Source organism: Corythoichthys intestinalis, chromosome 16 (genome assembly GCF_030265065.1).
Source record: "Corythoichthys intestinalis isolate RoL2023-P3 chromosome 16, ASM3026506v1, whole genome shotgun sequence".
In the NCBI taxonomy this organism is placed as follows: domain Eukaryota; kingdom Metazoa; phylum Chordata; class Actinopteri; order Syngnathiformes; family Syngnathidae; genus Corythoichthys; species Corythoichthys intestinalis.
Window position 1 is genome coordinate 15794548 of NC_080410.1, and position 13983 is coordinate 15808530.

The 13983-nt window shown below is 38.4% G+C and overlaps 1 protein-coding gene across 7 annotated transcripts in view; it reads left to right on the plus strand.

The window, feature by feature from the left end:
- LOC130931850 (glutamate receptor ionotropic, NMDA 2B-like) overlaps nucleotides 1-13983 on the plus strand; it is a 419867-nt gene that overhangs the window by 377806 nt on the left and 28078 nt on the right. For all 7 annotated transcript variants that reach the window (XM_057860982.1, XM_057860986.1, XM_057860980.1 and 4 more), the window contains exons 13-15: nucleotides 7673-7902; nucleotides 8015-8175; nucleotides 11321-11508. In XM_057860982.1, the coding sequence (XP_057716965.1) occupies nucleotides 7673-7902; nucleotides 8015-8175; nucleotides 11321-11508 (579 nt within the window). The remainder of the gene's footprint in view (nucleotides 1-7672; nucleotides 7903-8014; nucleotides 8176-11320; nucleotides 11509-13983) is intronic.

Here is a 13983-nt window from a genome sequence, read left to right on the forward strand (position 1 = left end):
TAATATGACCATATTAAATAGGCACATTCTGTAGATTATGCTATGTAGACTTAAAATTCTAAAGTAACCCCCCCCCCCTTTTTTTTATTTATTTTTTTATTTTATTTTATTTTATTTTATTTTATTTATTTATTTTTTTTTTAACTGGTGAAATTGATACAGGGGCATTGCAAATCAGTACTGGAGCATGTGCCCCAGTAAAATATGTCTGGCGACGCCAATGGTCTCTCACCAAATTACGACCAAATCTTCTCTTTCAGTATCACTGGCGCACAACTCCGCCAACTATGAAAGTAGAGGCCTAGTACGCCCCTCTCACAACTGTCATTGTAGGGGGGAAAAAATTAAAACATAGAAATATATGTGTATGTAAAACGAGTCCCAGACCCAGCCAAACTGGGGAGAAAAAGTGTTACTTGTAGCCTGGAAAATAAGGTAACTCGGCAACAATGTCAGTGTGATGAGTCATCTTCAAATAACTGCTACTTTAACACACATGGAGCAACAGCACATGCAAGCACAACAATATTCACATTCAACAATTGCGCTTTGTGGGAAAACGAATATTAACATGACAACATGTAGTACAATATTAAACTTGAGGGGCATCCTCTTTACACTGCATCTCTTCCAGTAGACCTCAGAGTTACCTGGCATGCTATAGCAAAAACGTGGTCCCACGTTGTAAAAACCTGACAAGTTAGTACAAGTCATACAAGCTTAAGAAACTCGATAAACTTTTTTACATGCTGAAGGCCTGTGAGGTCGCAACTCATGTTATTGTTGTTGTATTCTTGTGGACACAAACTTTGATGTCGTAAACCGATTGTCTTGAAACTATGTAGCATGGGCCAATATCTCTCTGTCTATCCCTGAGCCTGATTTTATTTAATTTTTTTGGGATTAGGACCTATTAATTAATAGCGTACCGCACGAATGCTATTTTTAGACCATGACGTCGCCATTGTAAAGCAGAATTGGGACATTATACACATGCCCTCGCATACAATCCATTATATTTCTGCTTGTTTTCTCTGGTAATCTTTCAAAAATAAACATGCCGATCAAACATCGCTGCTGTGGAACTTGTAGAAACGACTCTAGACTTTACGACAAATGAAGGATGTTTTACTCATACGTTTCCCGAAACCAAAAACTCAGGAGGAAAAAATGTGAAGAATTGATCAACTTGCACGGACATCCAAAAGACCAGTTTAACGCCAGCAAGGTGAAGCCCTTCACATTTCACATGCAGTAAATATTTTGTTGGGGGCCATGGTCCTTCAGAGGACGAAGAGGTAAGCCATATTGATATTTATACTAATTTTTTAGCGTGGTGTTTTGCCTTGCTGCTTCTGTCTGATACTGAATGACCTGAAAAAAATCAAAGTGGTATCTGACTGCCACCATTGTTACCTTTTCTGTTATAAAGAAACAACTTTAGTAAGGGGGAAGTGTAAATAAACTAATAGAATTACGATTTGTTATTAATGAAAAAATTAAATGTTTTCGTTGTCTGTCACTCAGTAGCATTTACGATCACTACACAAAACTAACAATATAAACTACCACCAAGAACGATCAGAGACGTAAGACAACCAGAGGATATAATATATAAGAAAGACAGGGCATATGGTGATAAAGGATAGCTTGTTGAAACAGGAGAACGTCATTGTCAGTGGAGTAAGGAAAAAGGTGTGCGTCGGGTTCGCTCTTTTTCAACCCTTGACACTCAAGGCATATCTTTAACTGAACATTTTTATATGTTCTTCCACATCTTTACCAGTGAATTTGGCACCAGGGACATCATTTTCGGACACAATTGTTAGGTTTAGCTCAGTAAACATGTCGTTCGTACACTATTCACATGCATGTAGCATGAAGGACAAACGCGAGCGTTGCCCCCCTTAGCAATAGTTGCTAACATCATGAATATTAATGAGCGGAAGTGACGTGTAGCATGCGGTACGTTATTCCATAATTATTAGCCAGTAGAGGGCAGCCTGCTGTTTGGTAGGAATTTGTCAGTAGAGGGCAGTGTGAACTTGTTGTTCACGACTAATACTCGTTTAATTGAAGGTCAGAACGAGGCACGATTATTGTCTGTGACTAATGCTCGTTAAATTTAAATGGATCCAGGGATAGAAAGGCTTGCAGTTCTTAAAAGATAAACATTATTATCAGTTAAAATAATTTGATATTGAAACTTTTGTTGTTTTCGTTTTTATACAACTTAAAAATTAGTAGATCGCCATTGTTGTTGACGTTGCAGGGTGGTGACGTCACATGGTTAAGCTGCCGGGCTTCTAGAGTATGACTAGCGACACAAACATGTCAGCTGTTCAACCCTTTCAATTTAAACCTGAGAGGAACATAAATGAGCAAGACGGTACAGTCGATAATGCACAAAACAATTAGCAAACGCAAACTGAACAGGAAAGACGGGATGAGATGAGAAGAGAGTAGGGGGAAAAAAAACGGTGTTCTGCCAAAATTCCGGCGAAACGTCCTACAAGAGGCGAATTTGACACCCCAATTACGACCGTGCGCTTTCAGCTTGTTTTGTTTTGATGCATACAGACAGAACATTTTAAAGATGCCTTAAGAAAATACTTTAATGTAGTAATGTGAAATAATGGTGGTTTAAATATGCTACGTGACTAATGTGGTCAACAGATCAACAATCTGCTTTAAACCTATGACAAGAAAACAATGCTTAAATGTGCAAGAGGGTAACAAATGCAAAAAGTATTTTGAGGCAATTGAAAGGCAATAAAAGACTCGATAAAAACACAAATAGTAAGTTCTCACCGCTTTTAACCGATGACTGCATGTGTTCGACATCTCATCGCGTAGAAGGAATTGCTGTAACCCGGTAGTATTCGTCGACTGACAATGACAATCTACATCATCCCTATCCCATCCTCAGGCGTCCATTGCGTGCTTAAAACGTTGCCCCCTCTGTGGGTCAAAACATGTACTAAATATTATAGATTTTTAAATCTATGGCAATATTTTGTGTTTCTATTAACATATTTTAGTAAAAGAGAACAATTTTGGCAATTAGAGCCTACAAGTATTTAAGTCCGAGGTTCCCTTCAAGGACATATTGAGACACCATTATTGTTCGCGACTTATGCTCGTTAAATTTAAGAACATATCGAGACACAAAACTAGTAAATGTGTCAAAACCGTTTACATTCAGGAAGCGTTTCAACTCTAGTTCAATATAATTCTAAAAATTTAGTTGGAAACCTTTTGTTTCTGTGTGAAAAGTGTAAAACTGGACAGCATAGAGAAAGGGTTCACTTTTCTTTCTCATCGTTTTGAGATTGAGGCTTTAAATCTCTTCCTGCGTGGTTTCTATCCCCGTTTTTTTTATTCTTTGCATCGTGGCTGATTTATTAATTGCAAACTTATTGTGTCTGTAGTTTCTGAGTTAGCCAGTCAAGGGCATTCGGACGCAGCCTTCATGCTTTTTAGTGTGCTGGGGCACACTTGTACTTGTTAAGATAAACTTTTAGGTTTTGCAGTGTACACTGAAGTAGTGTAACTAAAACTAACATCTCTCCATTACTAAAACAAAGTCATTGTTCTAGGTCTACCCAGATGCACCCATGGTTGTAATAATACATACGCCTAGGGTTGAATTATTCCTTTCATTGTCTGTCTTTATCTGATATATGATTCTGCATAAATAGCACCAGACATTTACAAAAACACTGTAGGCCGCCTCCACATGGAGATCAGCTGTCCTTGCTGATTTCATCCCCCTCCTCTTCCTCCTACTTCATGCTGCCCTTTTCATCATTTACAGGTGTTCTGTGCTCTGCTTTCAACACAGCGTCAGTGCTTTTACTTCCACGCAGTCCATTTGCAAGTTATTTGCATACATTTCCATACTGCCTAAAATCAAGTTGGCACTGACAGCAAAGGGCCGAGTTTTGAGGCGGATCTTCTGAGCCACAAGGCCACCTTGTGTCTATATATAGATTTTTTTCTGTCTTTGTTATTTCCTTTCCGTTATATATATTAAAAGATCTTAAATCGGTGCCTGCCATTTAGGACGGTAGACATCCAATGAGTTAACTGCTGTTCTCCCTTTTTATCCCATTTCTCTGTCTATCTCTCGCCCTTTCACATTCATTTACCCACACAGACATAACAATCCACCTGCTATATCACTCCACAATGAGTAAACGCATAGTCTGGTTAGAGTTCATGATTCAGAACTAATGAAATAGTTTATTCATTACACCACAATACATCGTCATAATCTCCCTGTTGTTGATACTGTATGTCAAATAATGACGTGTGAGTGAATGACGGAAGATACTGTATTTTTCATGCTATAAGTGGCACCTGAGTATAAGTCGCACCAGCCCAAAAATACGCAATGAAGAGGAAAAAAAACATAAGTCACACCGGAGTATTAGTCGCATTTTTGGGGGAGATTTACTTGATAAAATCCAACAGATAGAAAAGATATGTCATTTTGAAAGGCAATTTTAAAATAAAAATACAATAAAGAACAACATGCTGAATAAGTGTACAGTATGATAATGTTACATGATGCATGAACAATGAAATGCGAACGTGGCCGGTATTTTAAGGTAACATAGCTATTAAAAGTTATTCAGACAACTACAGCATGAAGAACATGCTAACAAGTTTACCAAACCATCAGTGTCACTCCAAAACACCAAAATAACATGTGAAATGATATAATAATGTGTTAATAATTTTACACATAAGTCGCTCAGTCGGCGTGATGTCACGATGACGTCACCTCGCTTAGGAAGGTGTCGCCATTTTGTGAAGGAGGTACGCACAACTAAACATGCCATAAACAAACAACTGAAATTCATATATTTCAGGTGTGTTATGCGTCTTTTTTCATAAAAACGTCTTAAACATGGCTTACTATTATCACGAGTCACTGACGACAGTTGCGAGGAGGCGATACAATTTAAAATTAGCGTTTATTGGCTTACAAAGCTGCCCATACAAAGTCGCAGCTGATAGCTGGATAAACAAAGGAATGGCCTGCAGTGGAGTTCGGAAACATCTACAACTACCTCATAGTCACCCAGTAAGTTGACCTTTATCAATTACATGGAATATGTACTGTGTGGAACTGAGAAAATTGGTAGTATATACGAAGTGATTATTTCTGCCGTAACTGGTAATTCGCCTCCAAGCGTTATTTAGCCGTGAACACGTCACGGCAAAATAACCAAGTCCCACCAGGCCAATAATATACCGATTGACTGATCAGAGCAGTTCATGGCAAAAGAAAAATAACGATTTGCGAGTTGCCGGTTACGGTAATAATAACCACTGCCCAGTCTATTGAATCCTAGCAGCTAATTGGGGCAAAAATTAGAGTTTACTCACCAGTAATAAAATGCCGACTGCAAACGTAAATGTGCTTGGATTTAGGTTCCCACAGGCGAGAAAAGTCCACGGAACCGTTTTCTTTTACTGTTCCTCGGTTAAATGCTTTCAGCCATTTGTTTCTCTTCCTCTCATGAGGAAGAATAAAGAACTTCAAATGCGGCTCCGAACTCTTCCTTGTGTGACAACCCGCAACACAGCAACTTTTAGTTATTCCGACAGAAAGAAGACCGCAAATAAGACAAAAGTTTAACGCGTTTGTATTACAATGCACGACAGTGCAACTGCTTGTGACTCGTCTTTACCCCCGTTTTCAATATGGCGACGCTTTGTTGTGGCTGGTGATGTCATTAATGCCCGGATGTCCGAATGCCTCTAGCCTATAGCAAAAGGACCAAAAATTTTAAAAGAGCAGAGGGAGCAGAGTCCGCAAGTTTAAAGCTGAAGTCACAGTGGAAAGGCTAACTGGGCGTGGTATAAAAAGGTTACTGTCTGCAACTGCTGTGCGATACCTGAAGCGAAAGGTGGAGAAAAATCCCCGGGTGACAGCTGAGGAACTACGACAGGACATGTCATAGGAAGGTATTCAGGTTTCATCCTGGACAATAAAAGAGGCACACTGCAAAATGATGGCTTCCATGCAAGAACTCCAAGGCGCACCCCTCTGCTGACTCCAAAGCACAAGAAGTATGCCAAAAACCATGTGAACAAACCGCAGTGGTTTTGGGATACTGTTCTCTGGAGTGATGAGACAAAACTGGAACTTGTTCGGGCCAATGGATGAACGGTACGTGTGGAGAACAAAGAATGATGCCTATAAAGAAAAGAACACCCTATCTACTGTGAAGCACGGTGGGAGTTCAGTCATGCTCTGGGGTTGTTTTGCTTCTTCAGGTACAGGGAATCTTCAGCGTGTGCAAGGTACATTGGTACCTCGACATACGATTGCTTCGACACACGATCTTTTCGACGTCCGACGTAAAATTTGACTCGCCATTTGTTTTTACATCTGACAATATGCTCGAAATGCGACGATTTTTGACAGCGCCGCAGAGTCTTTGTTTTTTGCGGAAGACGGACACACGGCTGATTTTCGTGTGAGAGAAATCAACACTGGATCCAAAAATGTTAGTGCAGGTGGGGAAAAAAAGAAAAGGTGACGCTTACAATTGAAATGAAGATGGAAATGATAGCAAAATATAAGCATGGTGTGTGCATCCAGGAACTGGATCAACAATAGGGCCGTAGAATGTCGATCTCGGCTGGCGGTCCTCCTCTGTTCGCCAGTCTTTATAAGTTAAGGTGACAATTCTTATTGTGGTAACATCGCCAAAGAAATTGCCAGCTTCGTCAGGTTTCTAATAATTTATTCCATCAACTTGTGCAACACTGACGCCAGCATCAAAACAGAAATTTAAATAGAACCGGGCTCTCTTGCTCACCGTCACAACAGCCCCGTTCAGGTACAGCAAAAAAAAAGTCTGCCACATTAGAACCCGATTTGTTACATTATTACAGGAATTATTATTGTTATTATAATATTATTCCGAGTTTTATTCATAGTTTTTTTGTTTTGCTCTTTGTAATTGCTATTTGTAATAGTAACAGCAGTATTCATTAAGGATTTAGTGTAGGTTTTTGGGCTGTGGAACGAATTATTGGAGTCATAATGTATTCTTATGGGAAAATCCTGCTCAACAACGACCATTTCGATTTACAAACAAGGTCGTGGAACAGATTAAATTGGTGTGTAGAGGTACCGCTGTATGAATTCAGTTCAATACCAGATGATCTTGGATGCTCATGCGATGCAGTCATTGACAAAGCTGAGGCTTGGGTGAGGTTGCACCTTCCAACAGGACAATGATCCTAAGCATACCTCAACATCTACCACATCTTGGTTGCAAAAGAAGTGCTGGAAGATTCTGGAGTGGACATCGCAATCACCAGACTTAAATCCCATTGAAAATCTCTGGTGGTACTTGAAGAAGGCACTTGCAGCAAATCACAGAAAGGCCATGAACTGGAATATTCCCCCAAAATATTTTGTGTTATTTCAGTTGTATTTGTCCATTGGACATGTCATTATTTAATGTGATTATAAACAAGATGAAAAATAAATGTCAAACTTGCAAAAACACTTATCTACTGTGGGGGTTGATTAAAAAACAGTCAATTGATATGTTTAATTGTTTATACATAATTATAATTCCCTGGTGTGAGAACCAATATTTATACATTAAAGAATCCTAAATGTTGGCTAAATTTTCTTCAGAGCCGCACGGTCCATCCTTCACCATTGGCAAAGCCATCTGGTTGTTGTGGGGTCTGGTCTTCAACAACTCTGTGCCAGTGCAGAACCCCAAAGGTACCACCAGTAAAATCATGGTGTCAGTCTGGGCCTTCTTTGCTGTCATCTTCCTGGCCTCCTACACTGCCAACCTGGCTGCCTTCATGATCCAAGAGGAATATGTGGACCAGGTAACTGGACTCTCTGACAAAAAGGTAAGATGATTGTCTAATCTGCATCTTTATCTGCTCATGTTACCTCATTTGTATTCATTTATATTTATTTATTTATTTATTTACAAATAAATGTTCCTTATTTCATCTTTAGTTTCAAAACCCCAACGACTTTTCGCCTCCCTTTCGGTTTGGCACGGTCCCTAACGGGAGTACAGAGAGGAACATAAGGAACAACTATCAAGAGATGCACTCCTACATGACCAAGTTTCATCAGAGAAATGTCAACGAGGCTCTTCAGAGTCTTAAGGCTGGGTAAGGATTTTCACAACAAGAAGGCGTTTGTTTTTAATTGCCAGTAAAATCCTTTTAAGTGTTGTTCATGGAATTGTCTAATATAATATATTTTACTTGAGAATTGCTCAATTGCCACTTTATTTTTGCATTTGTACCATTCTAAAGGTTGATGATACAAAAGCTGTAACACTTTACAATAAGGGTCCCTTAATTGATTAGTTAATGCATTTTTAGACAATGACTAATGTTTAAGTAACATGAAAATAATCAATATAATTGCTTATCTAACATTTATTGATATATTGATTAACATGAGTTAATGCATAACCAGACAGAAACTAATGGTTTGGTAAAATAAAATAAAAAATATAGGCCTATAAAGGGTTAGGGTTTGTTAACTTAAGAATTTATCATTTCTAAATTGAGGGACACATGTGCTACACTTTACAATAAGGGTCCAAAACGCATTCAGTAATGGTTAATAAATGTTAAGGGGGGGACTTAAGCATGTATAATTTCTTAGTTAAGGGACACATGTGCTACACTTTACAATAAGGGTCCAAAAAGCATTCAGTAATGGTTAATAAAGGTTAATTGGGGGGCGTAAACATTTATAATTTCTTAGTTAACACATGTGCTACACTTTACAATAAGGGCCCAAAAAATATTCAGTAAATGTTAATTAAGGTTAAGTAATACTTATAAGCTACGTTCATGTGAAATAATAGCATACTTATATATATGTGTGTGTGTGTTATAACTGAACCTTAAGTATGGTATTCACATGAACGGTACGTTCATAAGTATTACTTAACCTTAATTAACCATTACTGAATGTTTTTTGGACCCTTATTGTAAAGTGTAGCACATGTGTCCCTTAACTAAGAAATTATAAATGTTTAGCCTCTCCCCCCAACCCCCCCCAACCGTTATTAGCCATTACTGAATGCTTTTTGGAGCCTTGTTGTAAACTGTAGCACGTGTCCCTTAACTTAGAAATTATAAATGCTTAGGTTAACAAACCCTAAACCCTAACCCTATATATTTTTTAATTCTACCAACCTATTAGTTTGGTAGAATTAAAAAAAAAAAAAAAAAAAAAAAAAAAACTATTATTAACTGTCTGGTTATGCATTAACTGATGCAATAACTAATGTTAACTAATATATTGCTAAATGTTAAATAAGGAATTATATGAATTATTGTAATGTTATTTAAACATTATTTATTGTCTTAAAATGCATTAACTAATGCATTAACTCATGTGAATTAATATATTAATAAAGGTTAGATAAGGGATTAAATGAATTATCGTCATGTTACTTAAACATTAGTTATTGTCTAAAAATGCATTAACTAATGTTAATTAAGGGACCCTTATTGTAAAGTGTTACCACAAAAGCTATATTTACAATTTGACAAACCTTCAAGATCCATTATGATTAGTACTGTCAATATGATTAGAATCATTGATATCTTTATTGCAAACAGCTTTGCAGACACGCACAATGAAGCAATTTATCGTACGGTATTAAGGACGATGTGCATTGCGATTGGATGGCTACTGGCATAATTTTTCGGCTGTGACAATATATTGATATGTTGATATACTGTATTGAGATATTTTGTATCCTAATTGGTTATTGATATGCTCACGCTAAGAATTGACATATCGTTTTTAAAAGATGTCACAGACCGGTTTAATAAAGGAACCAGTTGGTTGCTACCAAAATTTTCCACATGAATAGTGTCTGTTAACTCATTGGCCACCATTGACGATGCTAGACGACCAATTCATTTTAACTGTTCATTTTCATGGAATGTTCATTCGCTGCCAACCTTCTCACAATGGTAGACAATAAGTGTCTGACAAAGCCATGATAGCAATTACTCTACAGTCAAGTGAGTAGGCAGTGATTTTATATTAAAATTATATATATATATTTTTTAATGCTCCGGGGTTGTTTTGCTTCTTCAGGTACAGGGAATCTTCAGCGTGTGGAAGGTACAGTGGTACCTCGACATACGATAGCTTTGACACACTATTTTTTCGACATCCAACGTAACATTTGACTCACCATTTGTTTCTACAAGTACATCCAACGACAGGCTCAAAAAACGACGATTTATGACAGCGCCGCAGTTTCTTTGTTTTGCCACAAGTCGTACGCACGGCGGATTTTCTTGTAAAAGAAATGAACTCAATTCCAAGAAGGTTAGTGCAGATGGTGAAAAAAGGGGAAAAGGTGAGACTTATCATTGAAATGAAGATTCAAATGATAGAAAAATATGAGCGTGGTGTGCGCATTCTTGAACTGGCTTGGCAATATGGCCGTAGAATGTCTAAATCTCGATGGTCCTCCTCCATTCGCCAGTCTTTATAAGTTAAGGTGGCAATTATTATTGTGGTAACATTGCCAAAGAAATCGCCAGCTTCGTTAGGTTATCATTTACTTCAGAATTTGTGCAACACAACACGCCAACGGTCTGCGGCAGTTGACGCCAACCGCAAAACATTAAAAGAGAAAGTAAAATCTCCACCGCACCTTTTACTCTCTGGCACGTCAGCCTCATGGTGCATTCAGGTACAGCATGCAAAACACATCCGCCACAATAGAACCCAATTCGTTACATTATTACAGGAATTATTAATTCCCATTTGTAATAGTACCAGCAGTATTTATTAAGGGTTTAGTGTAGGTTTTCAGGCTGTGGAACGAATTAATAGAACTATAATGTATTCTTATGGGAAAATCGTGCTCGACATATGACCACATCGGCTGACAAACAATGTCCTAGAACGAATTAACTTCGTATGTAGAGGTACCACTGTTGTAGTAGTAAAAATAGGCATAGTATTGACCACACAACTTGGTGTCGGGATCGGTATAGGTACAACACAAACCATGACCCAATAACATGTACGTTTACTTTTGGTACAAGTCAGCATATTGTTTCTCAATTCCTGGCCTTCCCTTTTTTAATTTTTTTTCACCACATTGTGTGCCACCTCAGCCATGGCAAACTGTCTGGAAGTCTATTACACTTATCAGCAGCTTAGTGCTATTTAGCAGGTTAATTGGAATGTTGTAGCTGTGATGTCTTGCTCCTAAATGCTAATTAAGTGTAACCTATCTCTCTGCCGCTCCTTCTTTTTCATTAGCAAACTAGACGCTTTCATTTATGACGCGGCCGTGCTAAATTACATGGCTGGCAGGGACGAGGGCTGCAAGCTGGTGACCATCGGCAGCGGCTACATCTTCGCCACCACCGGCTACGGCATCGCCATCCAAAAGGAGTCTCTCTGGAAGAGACACGTGGACTTGGCCATCTTGCAGCTCTTTGGAGACGGTGAGAAGCGGCCTTCTTCTGTTTTCTGTCCACAGCTAAATGCGCCAAGCAGACCAAGGGCAAGCGCTTTACTTCATAAGTGAAGGGAGTATATTGTTCGCGAGGAGGATCTTTTCTCAGAATGATTTATTGAAAGACCCGCTCAGGTTGAATTTTCAAATAAGACGATCATGGCAGGGCTGTTTCTCTGTAAAGATGGATTCAGACAGCCCTTGAGGGAAATTAAACCTCCTAACACCTTGGAATGACTGAAAGCCAATTCTCACTAAATGTTTCAAATGTGAGATAGTGTTAGCTCTTTGTGATCAGAGCTGGAGCATCTCACATCAAACGTCCGCTTTGGATTTATTGCATCCTGCCAGCAAAACTCCGGGGTTACGTTGGATTTATAGACGTTTGTCTGCCACTGCTGCATTGTTTTTGTGTGTGCAGTGAACACAGGCCACAGTATTATTTGGATTGCTTTCTTTGACAACTTTTATGATATACAGTGGGGCAAATAAGTATTTAATCAACCACCAATTGTGCAAGTTCTCCTACTTGAAAAGATTAGAGAGGCTTGTAATTGTCAACATGTGTAAACTTCAACCATGAGAGACAGAATGAGGGGGAAAAAAAACAGAAAATCACATTTTTTTTATTTTAAAGAATTTATTTCCAAATTGGAGTGGAAAATAAGTATTTGGTCACCTACAAATAAGCAAGATTGCTGGCTGTCAAAGAGGTCTAACTTCCTCTAACGAGGCTCCACTCGTTACCTGTATTAATGGCACCCGTTTTAACCCATTATTGGTATAAAAGACACCTGTCCACAACTTCAGTCAGTCACACTCCAAACTCCACTATGGCCAAGACCAAAGAGTTGTCGAAGGACACCAGAGACAAAATTGTATACCTGCACCAGGCTAGAAAGACTGAATCTCCAATAGGTAAAATGCTTGGTGTAAAGAAAACAACTGTGGGAGCAATTATTAGAAAATAGAAGACATACAAGGCCACTGATAATCTCCCTCGATCTGGGGCTCCATGCAAGATCTCACCCCGTGGCGTTAAAATGATAAGAAGAATGGTGAGCAAAAATCCCAGAACCACACGGCAGGACCTAGTGAATGACCTAGAGCCATTTGCATATACATAACAGTAATTTCACGCTTATTCAGGCTTCGCTATTTGCAAATTCACCTCCGAAACCTATCCCGAACAAGTCACTGACAAATTAAACTACCGTGATCCCTTATTTTTCCCGGTTAATAGGGACCAGAACCTGATGCGATAAGTGAAACACCGTGAAGTAGGAACCCCCCCCAATGTGTTCAATGTATTTATTCAGATTTAGCATTGGAAAGAGATACATATAAGACATGTTTTTCACTTTTTCCCCAAAGTATATACAAAAAAACCCATATATTAATAATTGGTTTTTAGCACTTCATATCTAATAATTATAAGTTTAAAAGTTTTAAACATGTTACTGTCCCACATAGTTTTAAACAAGAGTTAAGTAGTACAAAAATGCTTGTCTTTATTAAATGCTTCATTGAGTGAGTCTACTCAAATCCACTCAAGCTGCTTAGACACGATGAGTTGCCACTGCAACTGTTTAACAGGTTAAACGATGATTGACGCATGCATCGCTTTGAAGCTTCCGCTTCCAAGCATCTGTGGCAAGATCAAACATTAAACGTCTGTCCATCATCGTTAACTTTAATAAGAAACTCCAGTGCACTGTCTGACCAACAAAGAGCAGCAGGAGGGAGAGTGAGACTATGTGAACGGCTCGAGACGGCTCATCTGTATTTATTTTTTGAAAAATTGAAAAAACAAATCTGCAATGGACTCAAGGCGAGTCAAGTTGCGAGGTATCATGTACTTGCATATTTTTTGTCTTCTATCTGAAATGCCTCAAATGCCAAAAGATGTCTCCAATGCCTTGACTTCCTGACTGGCAAGTGTCTCCCTTTACATTATAGTTAGAAAAGTCCACTTTTCAAAGAGTCACCAAGAGTCATTTTTAAAATGTTTTTTTTTTTTTTTTGCACGAGGTATTAAAAGAAAACCGGCAAACAAAACCTAGATTTCATGCCAACAGTCGGTAGTCAAACATTGTGTCTTCATGCCAATCATATAGGCCTATTGAAGCTGGCAGAGAAATATCTAGGGCGGTTGAAAAGTATCAAGTCATTGAAACACACTTTATAGGAATACTCATACCACAAATTTATTGAAATAAATGACAAGTTAATTACATGAGAAGATGAAAGTATAGATAAAAAAAAAACAATCAAAGGAAAGTATCACAGACAATGGAGAAATCCCTAGTGATGTCAGTTTAAAAATGTTTTCATAATGATTTTCGTAATTTTGCCTCAGTTTTCACCAAAATCATATTTCAAAATTACGAAAACAATCCATCATGTTGATGCTGAACCATAGACCCTCTAGGGCCGGCTATCGTGTGTCCCACTTTTTGGGTTG